The sequence below is a fragment of the Girardinichthys multiradiatus genome, chromosome 23 (assembly GCF_021462225.1).
Source record: "Girardinichthys multiradiatus isolate DD_20200921_A chromosome 23, DD_fGirMul_XY1, whole genome shotgun sequence".
NCBI classification, from domain to species: Eukaryota; Metazoa; Chordata; class Actinopteri; order Cyprinodontiformes; family Goodeidae; genus Girardinichthys; species Girardinichthys multiradiatus.
The window spans coordinates 24,753,441-24,778,104 of NC_061815.1; the positions used below are offsets into that span (position 1 = coordinate 24,753,441).

The following is a 24,664-nucleotide window of genomic DNA, read 5'->3' on the forward strand; positions in this document are numbered from 1 at the left end:
GTCGCCCGCCTGAACTCTGCGCCTGCTCGGGACGACCTCCTGGTCGCCTGCCTGAACTCTGCGCCTGCTCGGGACGACCTTCTGGTCGCCCACCTGAACTCTGCGCCTGCTCGGGACGACCTCCTGGTCGACCGCCTGATCTCTGCTTTTGTTTTCGGATGTGGTTATGCTTTTGCTTCATGTTTTTCTAGTTTGTGTTCAAGAGTCTCTGTTTTGCTCCAGTCACGTTTTGTTCTGTTAAGTTTATTCAGTTCACCTGCTTCAAGTTAATCTGTCTCCTTGCACCACCTGGTTTTCACGCCATATATTCACACCTGTTCTGTTAGTCTTCGCGGAAACATCTCTCATGCTCATGTCTAGCTCTCATGCTCATGTCTAGTCTTTTTTTGATCATGCCATGCCTGTCTTGCCTGCCCGTTTGTTTTGTTCCTGCCTCCTGCTGTGTGTGAGTTTTCGTAATTAAACCTTTTTTTCACTTACCATCACGCTGCCTGCTCGTCTGCATTCTGAGGTCCAATATCAAGTAAACCATGACAAGCTCCTCCCGAATCCAACCTTTAACAACTGGTCATAGCCTCCTCTTCAACCCCCTGCGGTGATTCTTTTCAGGAATGCTGAGCAGTATGACATTGAAGAGGTGTGTCAACCATGACATCCCCACAACATCTAGAGTTTTCAGCCTCTCTGGGCTACTTTCCAATTCACTCCTGGGCTTTTTAACCTTGGGGAGCATTTTATCCTCCATCAGCAGTATCCCACTTCAAACCAACCCCAGTTTAAGAGTCTCTGAGTCATGCTCAGAAACTCCGGGACTTTTCTGGTGCCTCAGCAACTAAAAAAATATCAGTCCTTCTGTCCACCCAATACCTGTCCTCTGGTTCATGAGTCCCAATGGACAACCAAGCCCTAAAGGCCTCTTTCTTAGCTTGTCAGCTTCTATCACTGCTGGTGTCCATCAATTGGGCCCTCTGGCTATGGCTGTGACAGGCAACCAATGTCCTTTTGGCCACAGCTCCTGGAAATTGCATCTGCGAAGTAGATCCTGAACGTGGACCATCTGGATCCCACATCCTTAACCTCCCCTTACACATGAGAGAAACCTTCCCGGAGGAGTGAGTTGGTCTGAATCCTGATTTTTGAAAAGTTATCTAAGAAACACCAGAATCCACTGATCTGTTGACATTCCAAAAATCCCTAATGCTAAGTAACATAGTACACATAAATAATGGCAGCAATAGATCTGTCTGTCAATGGTTCTGCCCAAGAAAAAGTCACACCTAAACGCAGAAACGCTGAACCAGGGGTACTTTTGCTGCAGAAGAAACACTGAGAAAGCACATAGTTAATGAAAGGTACAGCTTGATTAGTGGCTTCATCCAGCAGGAGACATGGCTAAACACAGATGCTTTCTATGGAAATAGACGAACTGGAAAGAAAAAATGGCAAAAATGCTTGGAAATAATGCACAGTAAAATGCTGTGTGGAAAATATTTTAATGGGTTTGTTATACACTGCTCAAAAAAAAAATAAAGGGAACACTTAAACAACACAATATAACTCCAAGTAAATCAAACTTCTCTGAAATCAAAATGTCCACTTAGGAAGCAACACTGATTGACAATCAATTTCACAGCTGTTGTGCAAATGGAATAGACAACAGGGGGAAATCTTTGGTGATTATCAAGATACACTCAATAAAGGAGAGGTTCTGCAGGTGGGGACCACAGACCACTTCTCAGTAACCATGCTTTCTGGCTGATGTTTTGGTCACTTTTGAATGTTGGTGGTGCTTTCACACTCGTGGTAGCATGAGACGGACTCTACAACCCACACAAGTGGCTCAGGTAGTGCAGCCCATCCAGGATGGCACATCAATGCGAGCTGTGGCAAGAAGGTTTGCTGTGTCTGTCAGTGTAATGTCCAGAGCCTGGAGGCGCTACCAGGAGACAGGCCAGTACACCAAGAGATGTGGAGCAGGTCGCAGGAGGGCAACAACCCAGCTGCAGGACCGCTACCTCCGCCTTTGTGCAGGAGGGGCACTGCCAGAGCCCTGCAAAATGACCTCCAGCAGGCCACAAATGTGCATGTGTCTGCACAAACGGTTAGAAACCGACTCCATGAGGATGGTATGAGGGCCCGACGTCCACAAATGGGGGTTGTGCTCACAGCCCAACATCGTGCAGGACGCTTGGCATTTGCCAGAGAACACCAGGATTGGCAAATTCGCCACTGGCGCCCTGTGCTCTTCACAGATGAAAGCAGGTTCACACTGAGCACATGTGACAGACTTGACAGAGTCTGGAGACACCGTGGAGAGCAATCTGCTGCCTGCAACATCCTTCAGCATGACCGGTTTGGCAGTGGGTCAGTAATGGTGTTGGGTGGCATTTCTTTGGAGGGCCGCATGGCTCCATGCCTCCGGGGTTCCACATAGTTTCTGGGAGGTCCTCTACTCTGCTCAGTCGGCCTCCTGATCTACGTGCAGTTTCCCGTCGCAGGCCGCCATGGTCTCTACGCTTCTGTCGGCCTCCACGTCTTTGGTGCAGGTCGGGTCGGCCTCCACGTCTTTGGTGCAGGTCGGGTCGGCCTCCACGTCTTTGATGCAGGTCGGGTCGGTCTCCACGTCTTTGGAGCAGGTCGGGTCGCCCGCCACGTCTTTGGTGCAGGTCGGGTTGCCCGCCTGAACTCTGCGCCTGCTCGGGACGACCTCCTGGTCGCCCGCCTGAACTCGGCGCTTGCTCGGGACGACCTCCTGGTCGCCCGCCTGAACTCTGCGCCTGCTCGGGACGACCTTCTGGTCGCCCGCCTGAACTCTGCGCCTGCTCGGGACGACCTTCTGGTCGCCCGCCTGAACTCTGCGCCTGCTCGGGACGACCTTCTGGTCGCCCGCCTGAACTCTGCGCCTGCTCGGGACGACCTTCTGGTCGCCCGCCTGAACTCTGCGCCTGCTCGGGACGACCTCCTGGTCGACCGCCTGATCTCTGTTTTTGTTTTCGGATCTGGTTATGCTTTTGCTTCATGTTTTTCTAGTTTGTGTTCAAGAGTCTCTGTTTTGCTCCAGTCACGTTTTGTTCTGTTAAGTTTATTCAGTTCACCTGCTTCAAGTTAATCTGTCTCCTTGCACCACCTGGCTTTCACGCCATATATTCACACCTGTTCTGTTAGTCATGGCCCTCCATGTGCTCGCCAGAGGTAGCCTGACTGCCATTAGGTACCGAGATAAGATCCTCAGACCCTTTGTGAGACCATATTCTGGTGCGGTTGGCCCTGGGTTCCTCCTAATGCAGGTCAATGCTAGACCTCATGTGGCTGGAGTGTGTCAGTGTCACGGAGTGACATTTGTGGACTTTGTTTGTGGCTTTGTGTTTGTTTACCTTTTGCTTAGATGTTTCTATTTTGGTTTTTGTATCATGTTTTCTTTTCTCCCTCTTCTGCCTCCTAGTGTTTAGTTCTTAAGTTCTTTTATGGTTGTTTTCTTATTACTTTGTATGGTTTATTATTATTATTATTGTAATTATTATAGTTCTTGGTCTTCCCTGGATTCTCTAGTTTTATTTCTCTTTAGTATCTTTGTGTTTAATTGTGTTTTATTATTTGTTCCTTTGCACTCTTCTTGTTTACTAGTTTATTTTCTGTTTCCTTTCCAGTTATTTCAGTCAGTGTGATTAGGTTTGTTTACTTTTGTATTCAGGTTTTCTTTATGGGTTCTTTGCTTGTTCTCAGGTTGTTATTGTTGTTCCTATGTTCCCTCTAGTTTCTCTGTTTACTTTAGTCATGATTATTCTAGTTTTCTTATTCCCCATTTGATTATTTATCTTTTTTGGATCAGGACTTTGTATCTGCAGTGCCTTGTTTGGTTTCTTTTGAAAACCTCTGGAAATAAAGCTAAAACCTTTTACAACATGTTGCTGCCCAGCTCTTGTCTGCACTTTGGTCCGCCTGCAAACCACATCATGACAGTCAGGAGTTCTTGCAAGATAAAGGCATTGAAGCTATGGACTGGCCCGCCCGTTCCCCAGACTTGAATCCGATTGAGCACATCTGGGACATCATGTCTTGCTCCATCCACCAACGTCACGTTGCACCACAGACTGTCCAGGAGTTGGTGGATGCTTTAGTCCAGGTCTGAGAGGAGATCCCTCAGGAGACCATCCGCCATCTCATCAAGAGCCCAGGCGTTGTAGGGAGGTCATACGTGGAGGCCACACACAATACTGAGCCTCATTTTGACTTGTTTTAAGGACATTACATCAAAGTTGGATCAGTCTGTAGTGTGTTTTTCCACTTTAATTTTGTGTGACTCCAAATCCAGGCCTCCATTGATTAATAAATTTGATTTCCATTGATGATTTTTGAGTGATTTTGTTGTCAGCACATTCAACTTCGTACAGAACAAAGTATTCAATGAGAATATTTCATTCATTCAGACCTAGGATGTGTTATTTGAGTGTCCCCTTTATTTTTGAGCAGTGTATTTGATGTGGGGTGGGTAAAACCTCAGCAGAAAAATCAAAGCCTTTAATGAAACCAGCTAAATTAATTCTGTTGTTTGTTTTGTTTCACATTTTTGAACTTGTTCCAAATACTACTAACTTAACATGAAAGATTCCAGAAAACACAAAATATTGTGATATTACTGATTTATTGACACATTTACAGAATACAAAAAAGACATATAAAAATACATTTACAAAAGTTAACAAGAGCTTTGGTACCATAGCTTGTGACATAGTGATTGTGTAGTTTTTACATCGTCAGGAAATAAGGATGTGCTCTTTTAATGGATATGCTAAGTACTGAGATGTAAAACACAATGTAAGGAAAATTGACCCAAAGCAACAGCATTATGTTTATAGGTGCACTTTAGGCTTTTACCGTACGGTGGATGAAAAAAGTATACCTTCCCCTGTTTAAATGCCGAGCATTTACGACACAAAAAATTTGACAATTTTTTTCCCCCTTTATAGTGATGTGTTCTATATATTTTTACCAACAAACTCCCAATGAATCTGTTTAAAAAAAAAAAAAAATTATTATTTAAAAAATAAAGAGAAACAATAACCTGATTGCATAGGTGTGCACACTCTTAAACATTAACTGGTTGAAGCTGCTTTTATTTTAATTCTAGCATTGAGACTTTAATTTCCTCTTTAGCACAGCGAGTCTATTTGAGATTTTAACGTATGCTGAAAGCTAAAATCACCATTCATTTTGACTGACTGTTCAAGATTTTTTCCGACTTGAAAAAAAGCTTGGTTCCTCGTGAAGAAACATAACCCTAGCACATAATGCTGCCACCACCATGTTTCACTATGGTCAATGTGTTTTTCTGGTGGTGCTTGTTTCTTTTTCTTTTTTCTGTGCCAAACCTTTTCTGGAATTGTGGCCAAAAGCTTAGGTCTGATATCACCACATCATAACTTATTCCCCTGCAAGGTGATGGGACATTTTAGCCAGGTTAAGGTGTTTTCATAGGAAGAAATGGTTTCTGTCTCTCCACACTCCTACTTAGTCCAAACATATAGAGAATAGAGGAGAGAGTTGTCATATAAAACGCAACCAGTGCTTACTAGAAAACCCTGCAGCTCCTTCCTCCTTCTGGCAGGCTCTGAGCAGCCTCCATGACCAGTTTCTGTATTGTGTTTTTACCTAATATTGAAAAACGTCCAGTTTTAGAGGCCGATGACTTCACAATGACTTTACCTTACTGATATCTTTTTACAGTTAATCAGATTCTCTATAAATAATGGGCGCTATGTATCCATGAAGACTGCATGCTGGTATTTAATCAAAATGTGCTTCAGTAGTTCAAGTCTGCACAAGGTTATTGCAGCTTTTTAATTTTCTTCATGTTTCCCCTTAACAGATTTGTTTGAATAATGCAGATTGTCACATTAAAGGTGGAAAAAGTTCTGAAATCATTTATCAATCTGACATTTTAACAGTAATTTATATCCACTGTACATTAAAGCAACCCCTTTTGCAACAGCTATGAATAAAAAGTCTGTCAGTACAAGGGCACTCGTGTGCCAGGGCAGTGATATGCTGCTTGAGTGTTTCCCCTGCTTTCACAGATATTAGATTTGATTCGAATCAATCTAATATTCACAGATTGATGCTGTAGTTGCTTTGTGTTGCAGCTCTCTAGCATTCAAAGAGGGTAACTTTGTACCTTTGATGCAGATATCCTCATATTCTCTAAATAAAGTGCAAATCTGATACAAAACTATGAAATAAGCCCACAAAATTGAAAAAAAAGCCTCAGATGTTAATAAAAACTAACTAAAAAGAAAACAACTGTGCACCAAGGGATCTCCATTGCTGATCCTATAAATGAAACTTTTTAAACATACTATAATGAATAAGACTGCTGATAATACCTAACATAAGAAAAAAAGTTAAAGATAAGTGTAATTTAATAATAAACTGTCTAAATCTGATCATGTTTTAAAACAAGTGTTAGTCACTGCTGTGAGACAATGTTCTTTTGCACATTATTTTTCTCTGTGAAAGCTAAAAAAAACAAAAACAACCCGCTTCTCAAAGATCACATATGCTCAGATACGACAATCAAACAGAGTCACCTCTAAAATAAAGCACATTCTTAACTTCTTAAGGCCTTTTGTGTCTGACGGACCTGGGAACTACAGTAAACACCAACACTACTTTGGTTAAACTGATTGTGTAGGAATGTGACCTTATTCATCTCCTGACAAGCTTCCAGAAGAGTGAGATAGATTGTACCATTTTCATTATTTGTAATTTTATATATGTAAAAAAAAACTCAAAGGAGGAAGCACTTTTTGAGGGCTTGGTGAAACTACAGGGATTGCTTCACAGTCTCAGTTTTTGCTACATTTCGGTTTTAGTTGGGTTTCTTCTCAGCCTAAAGAAAGGGGCTCTGTGTCCTCACCGTTCTCACGTAGGGCTACAGGAAACTGTCTTCTGCCTCAGGCGTCCCATTGTAGCCCAGCAGAGCGTCCCTCTCGCTGGTGTCCTCCATCCTGTCTTCCTCTGGAAGAGTTTCAGCCGTGTCCTGAGACGTGAAGTCGGCCTCCTCCCCCAGAGCCAGAGAGCTGAAAGCAGAAAAAATTATTTAAATATACAGAAAGATATTGCAATAATTTATTTATTCTTAAAGTTTTCTCCCCCATATTCAAAAATGCAGGAGCAGGGGACTAAAAATATGTCAGTTGGACTAATTTATTGTGGTATAAATACAAATTCTAGCTACACATATTTGTATTCTGCCAGATCAAAATGATCCAGGATAAATAAATAAAAATGTGACCTTTGACCAAAGTTTTGTCTGTGTTTAATCTTGTGGGGTGGCAACAACCGTAAACCCAAACCACAGAGTTGAAAGCAGAGCTCATGGGCCATTTTATAAGCAAAAGAAATTCCAAATAATCCAAATACGTTCAGACCTACATCTTTGTTTAAATATCTCTGTTTAAGTTTTCCTGTTTAAATTCATAATGAGATATGACAGACAGCTATTTAAGGGGAAATTACAGACCACTGTAAATCCATGTGGCTAAAAGCTTATTTGTCATGTAAAGCCGTTGCCTGGCAACGTGTTTGTACAAGCTATAAAAACACATCTCTGAATCCACCTACATAATACAACTACTGTCTGAGCTCAACATCTGGATGAGTGGGCGTGTGGTAAAAAAAAAAAAAAAATACACATCCATCTCTCCTTCACCCTCTGTTTAATTCCTGGCGGAGGGTCCGTACCTTGCAGGGCTTTCTGATGGCACTTCAGTGAAAACATCCTCAGGTTTAAGGTCGGGGAGCGGAATGATGTACCCGTTGTATGAAGGTATGACTTCCTGTGTATCTGCCTCTCGCCCTACATCTCCAGGCCTCTGGCTCTGGCTGCGGTGGCCCGGCGGGGAGTGGGTGATTGGAGAGGGAGAGCCAAAGGCAGGGTTGGAGATGGGAAATGGAGAGGAGAGCTGAGGTTTGGTGCGACCCACTGCAGGGTGGTCACTCTTCAGAAAGTTTTCATTCACTTGGTTGTATCTCTGTTTGGAAAAGGGAGAACGGTTTGTCAATCAGAGGACTGTAGCATGAACAGGAGGTTGATTAATGCAAACCAAGGAAACTGTTTCTTATGCACTTTAGAGCACAGAAACTGAAAATGTGCAATACGTTGCTCATATTTAAATCCTATGCAAACCAATTTGATATCAAGTGACTTCTTGAAAATTAAGCCATGCCTAAAATGTCACCTGTTTGTCACAAATAGGGATGTTTTGTGCTCAGGTGTTGCAGCATCGAGGACATGCTTTTATGTGACACTGATTCAGTTTTGCAGTACACACACTATGCTGTTTGCTTTCTGTTAAGTTTAAAGTGATTCCATACTTTTGACACTTCATGTCATTCTCTCTATGCATCTTTTTGCCCCTCGCCGTCTCTCTCCATAGTGGATAACCACACTTGGCATCCACGGTTATCAGATTTGCCTCGATGAATTTTAGTAAATGAGTTACTTGAAATATTCCCCTTTATTAACTGTAATTTGTTGCATTTCGTCCAGGTTTTTATGCAAGCTGTTTTTAAGGTTTTGGAGGTACTAATGTAAAACTATGCATTTTCACACATTAGCACTTAACAGACCAGCCTTACAGGATGGAGTTTTATCATGGAAATGTTTTTATTTATTTAAATATAAAGTCAGATTGAGATGCTGGCCGTATTTCCTAGTTGTGTCACAGATCATCTTTTCCTGAAAACAATTTTGACCTTTGACAAGATAAAATATAATTCTAAAAACCAACTTCAACCTCACCAAACTAACATGACTTGCCGCCTTCTGTAATTAGTGACGGTGGCAAGGGGCTCATTTTCTTTCCATGACTGTTTCTTTTTAGTCAATCTGGTTTTAATTTTTTATTAGGTGTTAATCATGGCTTAACTCACTGGTATGTAAAGTTAATTCCCCTCTGTAGATTTATTTGTTTGCACACAAACAGGCTTTTTTTTTTTCCAGATAATTGGATTTTCATTTTCTTTACATGCATTTTCTGCTTGTAAAGACTTTACAAAGTTATTCGTTTTCTTTGACACGATTCTTTGTCTACCTGTTTCTTCTCAAGTTTATTAATACACCCGGCTTAGAAAAATCGGTAGGTTTTATTTGTACTCTGTGTCATGTCTTATGACCAGTTATAAAATCTTGTTAAGGTTTGCAACAGAGCTGCATAATATATCGAAATTCAATCATCACCGTGTGCAATATCGCAAAGGACTATTTGAATGCAATATTTGGCAGAATATTATAGTTCAAGTGCCATCTTGCAAAGTCAACATGCCAGTAATATATTTGGCTTATTTGTTAGACTTTCACTGCTCTTGATGCCCACACTGGATGTATGATATTACATGGCTTAGACACTGGAGCTAACAAAGTGTTGGAACATTGTGATGAAGGAGAACAATGAAAGAATTAGGCAAAATGTGGGTAAATCATGATTGTAATCATCTTCGCAGTATTCAGTAATACTATCACAATCATATGTTCTTCTGACATTGTGCTAGCCTATTGTGCTAGCCTATTCTGATCACCACCTGGTGGTGAGTTGGATCCGCTGGAGGAGGAGAAAGCCGGACAGACTTGGCAGGCCCAAGCGCATAGTGAGGGTCTGCTGGGAACGCCTGGCGGAGCCCTCGGCCAGGGATGTATTCAACTCCCACCTCTGGGAGAGCTTCGACCAGATCCCGGGGGATGTTGGAGACATAGAGTCCGAGTGGACCATGTTCTCCGCATCTATTGTCGATGCTGCTGCCCGTAGCTGCGGCTGTAAGGTCTGTGGTGCCTGTCGCGGCGGCAATCCCAGAACCCGGTGGTGGACACCGACAGTAAGGGACGCTGTCAAGCTGAAGAAGGAGTCCTATCGGCTGTGGTTGGCTTGTGGGACTCCTGAGGCGGCTGACGGGTACCGTGAGGCCAGGCGTGCTGCGGCCAGGGCTGTGGCAGAGGCAAAAACTCGGGTCTGGGAGGAGTTCGGTGAGGCCATAGAGAAGGACTACCGGTTGGCCTCGAAGCGATTCAGGCAAACCGTCCGGCGCCTCAGGAGGGGGAAGCAGTGCTTCGCCAACACTGTTTATAGTGGGGGCGGGAGACTGCTGACCTCGACTGAGGACATTATTGAGTGGTGGAAGGAGTACTTCGAGGATCTCCTCATTCCTGCCATCACGCATTCCGTGGTAGAAACAGAGGCTGGGGACTCGGGGTTGGACTCTTTTCATCACCCAGGCTGAAGTCACCGAGGTGGTAAAAAGCTCAGCGGTGGCAAGGCTTCGAGGGTGGATGAGATCCGCCCTGAGTACCTCAAGTCTCTGGATGTTGTAGGGCTGTCATGGTTGACACGCCTCTTCAACATTGCGTGGCGGTCGGGGACAGTGCCTCTGGACTGGCAGACTGGGGTGGTGGTCCCCCTTCATAAGAAGGGGGACCGGAGGGTGTGTTCCAACTACAGGGGGATCACACTCCTCAGCCTCCCTGGTAAGGCCTACGCCAGGGTATTGGAGAGGAGAGTCCGACCAATAGTCGAACCTTGGCTTCAGGAGGAGCAGTGTGGTTTTCGTCCCGGCCGTGGAACACTGGACCAGCTCTATACCCTCTACAGGGTGCTCGAGGGTTCATGGGAGTTTGCCCAACCGGTTCACATGTGTTTTGTGGACTGGAGAAAGCATTCGACTGTGTCCCCCGTGATGCCCTGTGGGGGTGCTCCAGGAGTATGGAATCGGGGGCCCTTTATTAGGAGCCATGCGGTCCCTGTACGAGCGGAGCAGGAGTTTGGTTCGCAATGCCGGCACTAAGTCGGACCTGTTCCCGGTGCATGTTGGACTCCGGCAGGGCTGCCCTTTGTCACCGGTCCTGTTCATAACTTTTATGGACAGGATTTCTAGACGCAGCCAAGGGCCGGAGGGGGTCTGGTTTGGGGACCAGTGGATTTCGTCTCTTCTTTTTGCAGATGACGTGATCCTGCTGGCCCCCTCTAGCCAAGACCTACAGCATGCGCTGTGGCAGTTCACAGCCGAGTGGGAAGCGGCTGGGATGAGGATCAGCTCCTCCATGTCCGAGGCCATGGTACTCGACCGGAAAAGGGTGGCTTGTCCTCTTCAGGTTGGAGGGGAGTTCCTGCCTCAAGTGGAGGAGTTCAAGTATCTCGGGGTCTTGTTCACGAGTGAGGGAAGAATGGAGCGGGAGATCGACAGACGGATCGGTGCGGCTGCCACAGTAATGGGGGCGCTGTGCCGGTCCGTTGTGGTGAAGAGAAAGCTGAGCCGAAAAGCAAAGCTCTCAATTTACCAGTCGGTCTACGTTTCTACCCTCACCTATGGCCATGAACTTTGGGTCATGACCGAAAGAACGAGATCCCGGATACAAGCGGCTGAAATGAGCTTCCTCCGTAGGGTGGCCGGGCACTCCCTTAGAAATAGGGTGAGGAGCTCGGCCATCCGGGAGGGGCTCGGAGTAGAGCCGCTGCTACTCCACATCGAGAGGAGCCAGTTGAGGTGGCTCGGGCATCTATACCGGATGCCTCCTGGACGCCTTCCTCGGGAGGTGTTCCAGGCACGTCCCACCGGGAGGAGGCCCAGGGGACGGCCCAGGACACGCTGGAGGGACTATGTCTCTCGGCTGGCCTGGGAACGCCTTGGGCTCCCCCTGGAGGAGCTGGAGGAGGTGTCTGGAGAGAGGGACGTCTGGACGTCTCTGCTGAGTCTGCTGCCCCCGTGACCCGGTCCCGGATAAGCGGAAGACGACGAGTACGAGTACGAGTATTCTGAAAGCACCTTTTACTACAGACTATTCTCTGTCTTTAGACAGAAATTTTCTTCAGCAGGAAAGGATCACAATCCGTCCTTAGATGTGAGCAAACCTAGCGTCAAACTGCAAGAAACATCTTACCGCAGCTCCTTGAGAGAAAGGCTTCTTCAGCAAGTTAAGTCATATTTTGCAGGAAAATCAAATTATTTTCATTTCATGCAGTTACATGGAAATCAGTTTTTAATGTTTATGTAATGATAAATCTTTCAGTATTTCTGGTTTTTTTTCTGTCTCTCTCTATAAAATAAAATTTCCATAAAAATAGAAACGTTTTATTCATTTAAAAAACAAAAAATGATAATGGGATCAAAAACCTATTTCCTCACTGCACATATCACTTGTTCCTATCAAAACTACAGACTAGAATAGAAAAACAGACTCTTAAGAACTGTATGCTATTAAACCCCCTCTAATAAGTTGCAGATATTTATTGTAGGTTTGTTTTTATCTCTAAATGTATGGGAAGAAACTTGTGCCATCAGAAACTGAATTTGAATTTCTCAGACTGAATCTGTATTTGTGTAATTTGACATTAAATGCATTGATTTGAAACTGAATTTAATGGTTTGAAACTGAATTAATTTGCATTGAAAATGTAAATTCAGTTTGATTACTTTCATTTTCAGTTCTAAAATTCAATTTCAGTTCTAAAATTCAGTTTTTTGTGTCACACATCCGGGTCCTTGAGGATGAGATTAATCAAACACAGATTCATCGATTTACGTTTCACATCAGGTTAAACTTCCTTTACGGCATGTTGAGCTGGAGCAGTGCAGCATACATGAGCTTAGCGGATGTCAATCACCAAGTCAAATGAGCATCTATAAGAAATCATGTAAACAAAAGATGGTCAAACAGCAACACTTATGCTACCTGTAGCTATTAGCTAAACATGCCAGATCAGCATGGTGCGGCCGGTGTTACGTCGGTCTGGGTTTCCCGCCTTTACCTCAGCATAACTTATGTTGCCTAGCAACAGTGATAGCGTGAAGCACAGAGCTGTGAAGCTGAACAAATGGAGCCCTAATGGCTTATTTTCTTGTTTTATAATCTTGTTCATTATTAAGCCATTTATATTGTTAAAGTTTTGTGTTCATAGATAAAAAAATAAATAAAAATTATTTGTAAATCTATTTGTAAAAATGTAACAATTTAAACACTAACATATTAGCTTTAGGAACAACGTTTAAATCAGTTTATTTGTAGAGCATAAAAATAAAACCAAACATCAATATTAGATTTCATCTGACTGAATTATATCTGTGTTTAACTTCCATCCATTGGGGAAACCCAGCAGGAGCTTGAAAACAACGTGCCGGGAGTAAGCTGTTCTCTCGGGGTTCATCACACCTCAACCCCCCGGGTCAGCTGTGCGCTGGCGAGGCGAGCCGGCTGTGAGCCCGGTGTCAGGGCAGCAGAAGCGGACGTCTCCGAACACGTCGGAGCACGTGTGGAATTAAGCGAAATCTTGATAAACCGAGCAGATATTTCAGGTTTACACAGCTACATTCTAGTCTAAAAATAAATTCATTTTGTTTCACAGAAAGCGCAATATATCCAACTTTGTTCACAGCTTTTTCCTCTCCTCCAGGCTTTGCTACTTCCGTTAGCACAATCTACTTTGACCCGCAATGAATCATGGGATAGGGTGGCCCACGAAGGATACACCGGACCCATCCTTCATATCTGGGGAAAAGAAGGACGCATTTGTCGGCCCTATTTGGAGGAGCCTTTGAAGCTGTACACTTCATTGCCTCACAATGATGTAATCGGCCAACAAATGCGTTCTTCAATTTAGACACAGCAATAGTGAATGACATCCGTGAATCAGTGAATCTGTGTTTGATTAATCTGTGGCTTCAAGGACCCGGATGTGTGACACAAAAAACTGAATTTTAGAACTGAAATTGAATTTTAGAACTGAAAGTAAAAGTAGTGAAACTGAATTTTCAGTTCAACAAAATCCATTTTCAGAGCAAATGAATTCAGTTTCAAACCATTAAATTCAGTTTCAATTAAGTGAAATTCATTTTCAAACTAATGCATTTAATTTCAAATTACACAAATACAGATTCAGTCTGAGAAATTCAAATTCAGTTTCTGATGGCACAAGTTTCTTCCCACATTAATGTAACTTCTACAGCTCTGATTGAACTTACTAAAAGTACAGTATTTCCCCAGAAATCTTCAAAAAAGTAACTCCAGTCATCAGTAAATAGTAATAATGTACCTTTTTGTAGCTGTCCATCAGCATCTTTCCCACATTGTGCACCAGCAGTGAAAACTCAGGCCTCTTCTCAAATTTCTCATCCCAGCACTTCTTCATGATCTCATACCTGCAACATAACAAGCAGAAGAAGGTTTCAGTCAGGTAGAAGAGGGTTTTTAGGGGTGAAACAATGATAAGGTGACTCACACTTCATCAGAGGCGTGGGCAGGCTTGGCCATCCTGTAGCCTCTCTTCAAAGCACTGTAGAAGATTTCATTCATGGGCAAATCAGGGTAAGGGGTTCCTCCTGCAGGGACAGTTTAAGATACCCAAAAAAGATAAGCTAGATTCAGACTGGTTTAAAAATATCTGAGTCATATTTTTTGTACAATAAAGTTGAATTTATTGCACAGATGTGTGGTAAAAATGGATCCTATAAAAATGCAGTGTAAGCCATATTGAGACATGAAAGCACAGAGGATTTTCTTTTGGACTCACAGAAGCTGGGTTGTGAGAGTGTTTTTAGTAAGCAATCTGTCTCCTTTGTTTTCACGGTGGCCTCAAAACTTCATGGAAAGATTGTTAAAAACATTTTTACAATACCCTGTGCAAGGAAATGCTGATTTCAGCCCTTCACTGTGACAAATATCATTACGACCACATATGAGTTTTCAAACAAATAGTTATATATGTTCATACAGGATTTGCCCCAGTTTTATGTATGTTGTTTACAGAAGGATAATTCTGGGTCTGACAAGAACTCTGGGCAGGTAAAAAAGTACAGATCTTTTTCTTATTGATTCTGTTTTTGCATGTTCTGTGTGTCAAGATGTTTGTGAAATTCAGACTGACCAAGAGTGAAAATTTCCCAAAGAAGGATGCCATATGACCAAACGTCGCTCAGGGTGGTGTACAAATTGTGGAAAATACTTTCCGGTGCCATCCACTTCAGGGGCAGGAATGTCTAAATGAGAAAAGAAAGCACGCACACACACACACACACACACACACACACACACACACACACACACACACACACACACACACTTCCTTTTAGAAAATATAGAGCTTTCTGGAACATGACTCAGCTGAGGCAGAAAGATGTTGCCTGGAGTTTTTATTTTTCTCAACGTTACATGTTCCATCCATTTGCTGCGTGATATTTCACTACAGAACAGTTTTATTCTGCTTTAGATGGAAAATTGGACCTCTTTCTGCTAATGGAATAAATGTCTCAGTCACCTATGAGATGTTTTTTGTCCGATATTATATACATGTATCAGCCGGCTACTCCCCCTATCCACTTCCTGCTTTCACTACAACAGATGAAGTTAGATGAACATTAGTGATGCACCGATTAATCAGCTGGGAGATCCAAACTGGCCAATTTTCAGTTGAGCGGCTCAGTCTTTTTTTCAGGTTGGCTGAGAAAACAATGTGCAAATTCAAACAGTTTCTAAACCAAGAGTTGGGTGTACAAGACTGCATTTACTGTGCATTTCCTTTAGTCCACACAGGATCAGAATTATACATACAGGCCCAAATATAAAGACAAATCCTGTACAAGTTTAAACTGTCTAAATGATGATTTAAAGTGAAGATAAAAAAATGCAAGGCTAATCCTCCTTCATTATTCCATCCACTTTTGGTAATGCACCAGTACCACTGGCAGCAAAGCAAACTCTCAGCATGATACTACCACCACCGTGCTTGACAGTTGGTAACGTGTTTTTACTCTTGGAAGTCTCACTTTGAATCCTAAAACATACTTCTTGTCATTGTGAATAAATAGTTAAATCTTACCTAGTTAAATCTAAAACTTTTTTTCCAGAAAGCATTTGGTTTGTTCATGTGTGCAGCTACAAATCTCAGTGGAGCTTAAAGGGGTCAATTTTCAACAGGGTTTTTTTTTTTTCCCCCAGTTCGTATTATGATGAATTAGCTTCACTGCAGACACTGATGCAAAAAGCTCGTTTTCAAGGTGCAACTTGAAGGGACATTTAACCAAATATTAGTGGGGGTTTCTTTATACTATATTTGAGCCTGTAAGTATAATTTTGAGATGTGTTTAATAAATTGGGATAATTTGTTGAATTTAAAGCTATTATATCTTTCAAATTACTTTTTTTCCTTAAGGTCAATGGTTGTTACGTTAAGGTGTTGAATAAAACAACGTTTCCACAGATGAGTCTCCATGTGCCCTTAGGGAGAAAATAGGACTAGCAGTCAGTGAAACGGATATTAGTGTCGGCCAGTAAAAAAGTGATTTGTGAATGTCTAGTAATAAAATGTGCAGACTCATTGATTTGCTTCTTACGCTGCCTTTGGAGATGTAGTTGGAATCATGCATGATGTCCCTGGCCAGGCCAAAATCACAAATCTTCACCAGCTTGCCCTCACAGATCAACACATTCCTGGCAGCCAGGTCGCGATGGACACACTGTGGTGGAAACATCAAAGTGAGTCAATCAAATATTACCTGTCAGTGATCTGAAAGCAGGTCAGGTTTCAGACCTAACTTTCACAATTTTATTTGAAACATTATGTTCAACATCCTACATTCATTGAGGCCAGGAATTCCATTCCCTTTGCCACCTGGTAGCTGAAGCTCAGGAGATCATCGTAGGTGAGGGTGGGAGAGTCGCTGATCACCAGATCCAGTCTGCTTCCACCTTAAGGAGATAACAGGGAGAGACAATCAGTAGGAGATCAAAGGAGGGGATTTGTTTCAAGCTTTTAATGGGGGATCTCCAGTGATATCCTGTGATGGTATGATGGGATGCTCATATGCTTATTATATTGTTTAACTCTGTAAGTTGGGCCCAAACTAAGCTGCATTGTCTGTTACATAAAGAAATTCCTTAACTATGACAAGCAAGTGAAAATTACTGAATGACTCCACTCTATATTTTTCATTGGCGTTTATCTCATTTTTAAATTTTCTTTGTGCTCATATGTGTGATTGTTTATGCTCTAATGCTTTTGTTAAACTGGAAAACAGATTGTTCCCCCTACTCTGCAGATTTGCTTTAATAAAATCATTCATGGGCCAGGCTGAAGTCACACCTTGTTCCTGGTAGAGGTCTTGCTGGTAGGGGGATTCATACGGAGACGGCTGGATGTCTGCATATTTGATGGTGTCCACCTGCTCCTGCATAGGCACGTAGATTGAGGGCTCGTCCTTGCTCATGTCCATGTATCCTCCATCGCTCTCTGTTCCAAAGGACACATAACTGGAAGGACAAATTATGTGTGGAAAATAAACAGAGTCAGTCCTGAAGTGACTTAATTTACAGCCTCCATCACATGGAACATCTTTAACAATTGCAGTCACGAGATCAGTGGGCGTATCATTTCTGGGGCTATCATTTGCAATGGCAGAATTTTATGGATAATAATGCAGTGACTTAGTGCAACTCTGAATGCATTTACTCTGCTACTCTCACCCTTTTTTCTGGCTGAGAGGGGTGCTTCCTCTGGAGATGATGCAGCCGCTGTCCTGGTTCTTCTCAGCGTAGTACTGCAGGAAGGTGTGCTTGTTTCTGTGCAGGTAGTCCACAAGGTCACCATAGCGACAGTACTCGGTAACCAGGTAAAGAGGGCCTGAGAGGCAGAAGAAGAAAGCAAAAACACACTAACGGTTTAAAAAACAAAAAATCTGTTATGTATGATAGAATACACATAAAAACCAACACTGACTTTGCTCCCGCTTCTACAAAATTATAGTTTTCAAAATGTTCTACAAAGAAAAATCTGAATCCAACACATGAATGCGCATTGATCTAAACCTTTCGATTGTAGCTCTAGCTACAATCTAAGCCATGTAACATCAATCTCTTTATGTTTACAATCACTGTCCTTTTAGCAGGTGAACTTCTGACCGAGTTTTAAGTCTTTTGGAGCTCTAACAGGTTTCTTTCTTTCTTTAGGATAATAAAAATATGATCTCTCTGACCGCAGTCCATCCAAATATGAACTCTAAGGAGCTTCTCCTTGCTAAAGGTACGCATCACCACAGCATAATTCTACCACCACCATGTTTCACAGTATGAAGAGTGTGTTCAGGGTAATGTGCAGTGTTGGTTTTACTTTATTGTTTTGCATTTAAACCAAACATTAAATTTTGTTTGTAAAAAAGAATATTGCTAAAATATTTGAAAACCATGTATCATTTTCCTTTCACTAAACAAGTATGTACTCATTTCTTTTGGTCGGTTGCATAAAATCTATCTAAAATATTGAGTGAAAGGGTGAGGAACAGTATTTAAAAAAATGTTTTCAGTATTTACTTTTGCAAAAGTGGGGATGCAGGCTAGGTACGTTTTCAAAAAGATATGGAAGTTAATAAACTCAGAAATGTGTGTAACTCATTAAACGCTAATATAGTCTTAAACTGTATATAACCTTTACAAAACAACCAGTGTCATGCTATTTTATTAGAACAGTTGTCAGCATAATGTTCACCATGTTTGGTGCAGGCTCCAAGTAGGTTGACAATGTTGAGGTGAGGTCCCAAGTGACTCATGATCTTCAGCTCAGACATCAGGGCCTGAGTCTCACTCCTCCTGGCTGTGGCTGGATGAGAGCAGAGAGAAGATAGGAGGAACATGTTTAAAAGTGGAACAGTGTGAGATATGAGAACCTAGAGCACAGAGAAAACTGTTTTTTTTTTCCAAACAGCCTTAAAGACCTGCGAGCTGAAAGCTAAACGAGGCTGGCAGCAAAACTAAAACTCAGCAGGCTTGCGGATCTCTCTGAGCTCACAGGAACATGGTGCTGGTGTCACATTATCTGACAGCCATGCAGGGGTCTCCTGTTGTTGTTCACACAAACTACGCACATGGTTCTCCACCATGTTTTGTTGTTTCTATTTCACTTTGTGTGTCTTACATTTCAACATTTTCACTGCCACCTTTGTGCTGGAGTGGGAATGCGTGAGACCGTACGCAGTTGCCTCGACCACCCGGCCAAATGCTCCCGATCCAAGCGTGCGACCTGAAACAGAAAGAAGGGCTCAGTGGGATACAGAGTGAATGGAGCACACCAAAAAGAAAAAAAAAACACTTCATTATAATATCAGTAGGTAACTTATTTTCACTTTTTAGAGGAGATTTAATTTTAAAAAGTGTTTATGGTGGATTAAAGATGACTTTTTATCTTACTTTAAGGTCTAACTGAGCAGGCATCACATGTTATCTGCTTAGCAGTGCAGTTTCTAACTATCAGAGAGAACATCTGACATAAACACTATAAAAAGCAGCTTAGAAGTGAAAATGGACTGAAGCCAATGAGACAGATTTCAAAAGCTTCATTATGCATTCTGCAGCTGACTCTGTGCAGACAGCCCAAACCACCTACAGAACAAAAGCCTTTGAGGGGCACCTCCAGTTTAAACTGCGTTTTTCCCTCTGAGCTACAAGAAAAGAGGTTGGAAATTTGAGTTGCAACCACAGAATATGGAAAAATATCTTCCATGTCAATACACTTTTGAACAACAAAAAGCAGCTCAAAAACATTTAGTAAATCAATCAACAATAAGATCAGGTGGGAACATTACATTTGTATTAGATAATGATATTTCTAATCAATACAATAGTAGAATCATAAATTAAATAATCAATGGCTGTATGTAGGTGTTATTTAGAGATCATATGTTTTAACAGGAGTGATTGGTTTTGCTTTTTTTGTCTTCACTTTAAATTAATCCAATCTTAAATGATCATTTTTGTGAATTTTCACACAGAATCAAAGAAGAAAGCCTAAATTGCAAAATGCATAAAGGCAAAACTAACATTTTAACCAAAGAGTCATGTGTATTAATAGATCAAAAAATTGGATTTTAGAAAATCCAATTTTCCATCCACTATATTCTCAAGACCCTTTTTGTTTATTTTTTTAATTTTCAGAAAACCTGAAAGTATGGCTGTTGATTGCTGCCTAAAAAGGTTTGGAAACGAGTATTTGCATAGTTTTCATATCACAAGACCTTTTCTGGTAAAGATAATAAATAAGCCATTAGCCTAAAAAGCTACTGAGAGCTGAAACTTTAAAGTAAACAAACATATGAAGGATGTCAAATATTTCATTTTGCCTTAAAAAGGCATAAAACATAAATGGCACACCATCATGGCTTAAAATCTTTAAAAACAATGTTTGGATACATGTAGTTACAACGCCTTGCAAAGGTACAAACAGCTCCAGTTCAGTCAGACTGGATTGATAGTGTTTCTTAACAAGAGTTTTCAATTCTTGCAGCGGATTCCTATGAATTCTGAGGTCTGGAATTCGATTGAATTTGAAACAGGGACATGCTTTGGTCTAAATATTTCAATTGTTGCTCTGGCTGTCTGTTTGGGGTCATTGTCCTGGAAGGTGGACCTACCCCTCCAGTGTGAAGTCGTGTCAGCCTCCATAAAGCATGAAGCTGCCACCACCATGTTTCACAGTTGGGATATGTGCTTTAGCTGATGTGCAGTGTTGCACATCCAATCATCATAAAAATCATCCATCCATCCATCCATCCATCCATCCATCCATCATCCATCCATCCATCCATCATCCATCCATCCATCCATCCATCCAGTGTTTGACTCCCGTATCATTTTTATATCTGATCAGCTCTGCAGATTGACATCATTTGCAAGGAGGACCCACCCAGCACCAGGTTTGCTCGGGGCATCTCCCAGGCCAGGTCATAGGGCAGGTTGATGGGGTCCACATAGATATACTCATGTCCATCCTGGCTCACAGACTCTATCACCTTCCATCTGATCTCATAGCGTGGTTTCTGAGAAGAGTCAAGGAGCGAGGAAAATCACACATACACTTTATTATTTTTACTATATTCTCTTTGAAAATGTGTACTCGGCATAAGTATTTTCATGCAGTCACATTTGTCATACCTTCCTCCATACGGCGATGAGGATGATGATCGACAAAATAACAATGACCACTAAAGCCAGAACAGCAGCCAGTACTGCCACCTGGGAGAACCAGGCTGAAACAGAAAAAAGCAGCAAAAAACATTTGAGACAGCACAAAAAAATTTATTTCAACTGGTAACTTTCAACAAAGTTGATACCATTTATAAGTTAATGTCACACCAATGATTAAATGTTGTCACGTAGTTTAATTAGGAAATATTTTGTCTTCCTAAAAAACCTGTCTTTGGTTTGCTTTGCAAGATTTAGTCAAGAGACAATAAAAGTTGAAAAATAAACTCTCTCTTTAAAACTCTTTTATATAGTTAGTTTAAATTTACATTTGTACTGTGAAAATGTCCGTAAAGGGCACTCTTAAATAAGAAAAAATTTCCAGGACACCTACTGCTGGACACCAGTTTGACATCCCTCCTGCTGACGTGCCCGGGTTGGTTGGCGGTCTCACAGCGAACTGTGACCTGCTGAGGCTTGTGGAAGGTCACCTGGCTCCTCACCAAGCTGACTTTACGCGCCTCGTTGTAGCTGATGTTGGTTTGGATGCTCAGGTCCTCCAGCTGTGGCATCAGCGGCTGCCATTCGGCTGTATGGTTGCTACACCTAAAGCAGAACATCACAGAAATCCCACCAGCTGCATCAACAAATTGCTGAAGTCAAAGCAGATGCTCTGATGTGAACGAGTGTGTAAGGTCAGCCCTCTAGTGTTCGTTCTGTGGCATTTCAGGTATAAAAAGGTGGTGTGACTTACTTGAGCATGCTGTCACAGCTGTACCACTGTATGGTCGGGGTTGGAAACCCCTCAGCGACGCAGGTCACCACGTCTTTCATTCCCGGGAAATGGTGATCGGTGAGGTCTTTAATCTGAGCAGGAACTACACATAGCAAGGTGGAAGACAGCCATTAATTATGAAAAAAACAAAGACTGATTTAATACACAGCTTTTAAATAGATTTATTTATGAGAAAATTAACAGCAAGCATTTTTATTGAACACATCTTCACACCTTGGACCTCCAGGTCAAAGGTAACTTCCTTTGTGTCGTCTCCATTAGAAATGATGACTGTGTAGAGGCCTTTCTGCTCTGCCCTCACCCTCACCAGGGTGAGAATGGTCACATACCTGTTGCAAAACAAGCAGGAACAAAATGTGGGGTTTTTAAAGCGCATCATTGATTCTCACTGTTAAACTAATGGCTAATCGAATGGCACTGAGTGGAATAGCAGGTATGATTGAACTTTTTGTTTTTGCATGACTTCATGTCAGCCACTTTTTTTCTGCGCAAAATACATTGCATTTCAGCTCCACTACATTAACATAAAATGATTTAGGTTTAAACAAATCTTGTATTTTAACAGCATGTTTTTTCTGACTGAAAGTAATATTTACATTTTGGACTGGCCCAGCCAGAACCCTGACTTGAATCTGATAGAGAATCTGTGAAGGGAGCAAATGATTGGGGTGATGGCAAGGAGGCCTTCCGACCTCAAAGACTTGGAGCTCATCACCAAAGATAAATTATCAAAGTAGCAGTGGAAAACTGCAAAAGCAATTATGAGAAGGGTACTCTGTTGCAAATAAAGATTTTTCCATTGATTATTGAAAAGGGTATAAATGATTTTAAACATGCCATTTTTAATAAAATGTAGATAAATATTGAAACATTATTTTTTTTCCAACACTGCTACTCTACTGCGTTTTACATGACATTTTGGAGATTTATGCCTCATTTCCTATTGAATGAAAATAATAAAAAATCTGCCATAGGTATGAATAATTTGAGCCTGTATAAGAATTTAATAATAGCATATTTCTATGTTCTCTGTAAAAGGTCAGATATATTTTGATGAAATCGCTCCTGTGCAATGCAGATAATGATGATAATGCACATTTCTAAGAATTGTACCAAGCCTCTGGGTCAAATATGGTAAAACCAGTGAAAAATAAAGAATGTGGTCCAGGTTGTGTTTTACTTCACCCAACACTAACAGGCTTCTTGAAACATCATTATGTGCATTAAAAAAGTTGAGCTGTTTTCAGATTAAATGTTTTTTTGGTTTATCACCATAACCTTTCTTTAGAAATATTTAGAACATTTAGAATAGATACTTTGGTGTATTTAAGTTTATTGTATAACAAGTAAAAAAAATGTCATTCTCACATTTGAAGTTTCTATCTTTTATGCATTGGGCAGCTGTTGTATATCTTTTAGTGCAGTATGTGATATAAACATCTAATTTCTTTATTTGAGAGTGTGTAAAATGTGAAAACACAGCTCTGTGTGGGCCATTTGTCTGAAAAGCATTAGGGAGTTGTGACAGGTATTTTGTGTTTATGGTTTCTATGTGTTGACAGATGAAGTTCTTCCCCCTGGAGAGTATTGCATTTCCCTCTGAGGAGGCCTGATTGTGTGCTGAGTGACATGAGCTAGATGTGTAGCTCATCTGCAGCCCTGTTGCATGTGTTGTGTTTCTAAAATAATGGCACAGATGCAAGCTCAGGATGGATCTTCTACCTTATTTCATGCTCCTGTCTTATGGTGATAGTTTTTTCTCCCATGATGGTGGTCCCGTCTTTGGTCCAACGAACTTGAGGGGCAGGGTAAGCCTCAATGTCCACTCTCAGCTCCACATTCTCCTGAAGCTTGGCTGAAATGTTCTGCCCCTGGGAAGGCTTCACCTCCACAAAACCGTTTTCTGATAGAAAGACAGGCCATCGGGAAAATAATCTATAGCATGACCAATTAAATAACAATGCCAAATTATTATGCAGGAATCATTTTAATGAATCTGTATTCATCTATTGATGGAAAAACACGTGGGGTATTGTGTCTATCTCCACTGGTCGCAGGGCATACCCGGGAAGGGTCACCGGTTCACCACAGAATCAATACAGGACAAATAACCATCCAGCCACATACTTGCACCTAAATTCAATTTTCTTGCATACCTGAAATAACATGCAAACTGCACACAAAAAGCCCTCACTGGAATTTGAACCAAGAAACCTCTTGCTGTAAACTCATAGTGCTAACAAACACTGTACCATCCAGCTCAAATAGCATGTTCCTGTCTTCAATTTAACTCATTTGCAAGTCTTGTCTTTTGTTGCATGGTAATGTTGGATTTTTTTTGTGCATCAGTGGTTCTCATAAAATTAAGATATTCAAAATACTTCACAGGCATAATTGAAAAGAACATTGTTTGGTAAACATGAACAATGGAAATAATCAGATTAAGGCCAGTCAGCCTTAGAAAATTGTTCATACTACCGGACTTGTCCATATTTTGTCATGTTGCAACCACAAACATCAATGGATTTTATTGAGATTTTGTATATTATTGTGTAATTGTGAAGCAAAAGGACATAGTTATTTGTGTTTTTAGAAATACAAATCTAAAAAGTGTGGAGTACATTTGCATTCGGTACCCAGGTTAGTAATTTGCAGATCCACCTTTAGCTGTGAAAAGAGCTACAAGTCTTTGAGGGTATATCTCCAACACATTGACTTCTCTAAAGACAAAAATTTTTACCTATTCCTTTTTTGCAACTTACTTAAACTGTAAAATCTGATGGAAAGCATCTCTGAAAAGGAACTTTTGAGTCTAACAATAGATTCTCAGTTGGGTTTAGGTGTTGAATTTGATTGGGCCATTCTGAGAGGTGAATTGGTTT

The 24,664-nt window shown here is 41.6% G+C and overlaps 1 protein-coding gene across 1 annotated transcript in view; it reads right to left on the reverse strand.

Annotated features, from left to right (window-relative positions):
• Window positions 1-4,623: 4,623 nt before the first annotated feature.
• pdgfrb (platelet-derived growth factor receptor, beta polypeptide) overlaps window positions 4,624-24,664 on the reverse strand; it is a 41,711-nt gene continuing 21,670 nt past the window's right edge. The window contains exons 7-23 of the mRNA XM_047353763.1: window positions 23,505-23,685; window positions 21,996-22,111; window positions 21,741-21,864; window positions 21,381-21,592; window positions 20,957-21,051; window positions 20,709-20,841; window positions 18,945-19,049; window positions 18,519-18,629; window positions 17,501-17,657; window positions 17,121-17,287; window positions 16,614-16,726; window positions 16,372-16,494; window positions 14,907-15,018; window positions 14,262-14,361; window positions 14,076-14,181; window positions 7,741-8,030; window positions 4,624-7,076 (exon numbers count right to left, since the gene is read on the reverse strand). Coding sequence (XP_047209719.1) covers window positions 6,929-7,076; window positions 7,741-8,030; window positions 14,076-14,181; window positions 14,262-14,361; window positions 14,907-15,018; window positions 16,372-16,494; window positions 16,614-16,726; window positions 17,121-17,287; window positions 17,501-17,657; window positions 18,519-18,629; window positions 18,945-19,049; window positions 20,709-20,841; window positions 20,957-21,051; window positions 21,381-21,592; window positions 21,741-21,864; window positions 21,996-22,111; window positions 23,505-23,685 — 2,393 coding nt within the window. The 3' untranslated portion in view covers window positions 4,624-6,928. The remainder of the gene's footprint in view (window positions 7,077-7,740; window positions 8,031-14,075; window positions 14,182-14,261; window positions 14,362-14,906; window positions 15,019-16,371; window positions 16,495-16,613; window positions 16,727-17,120; window positions 17,288-17,500; window positions 17,658-18,518; window positions 18,630-18,944; window positions 19,050-20,708; window positions 20,842-20,956; window positions 21,052-21,380; window positions 21,593-21,740; window positions 21,865-21,995; window positions 22,112-23,504; window positions 23,686-24,664) is intronic.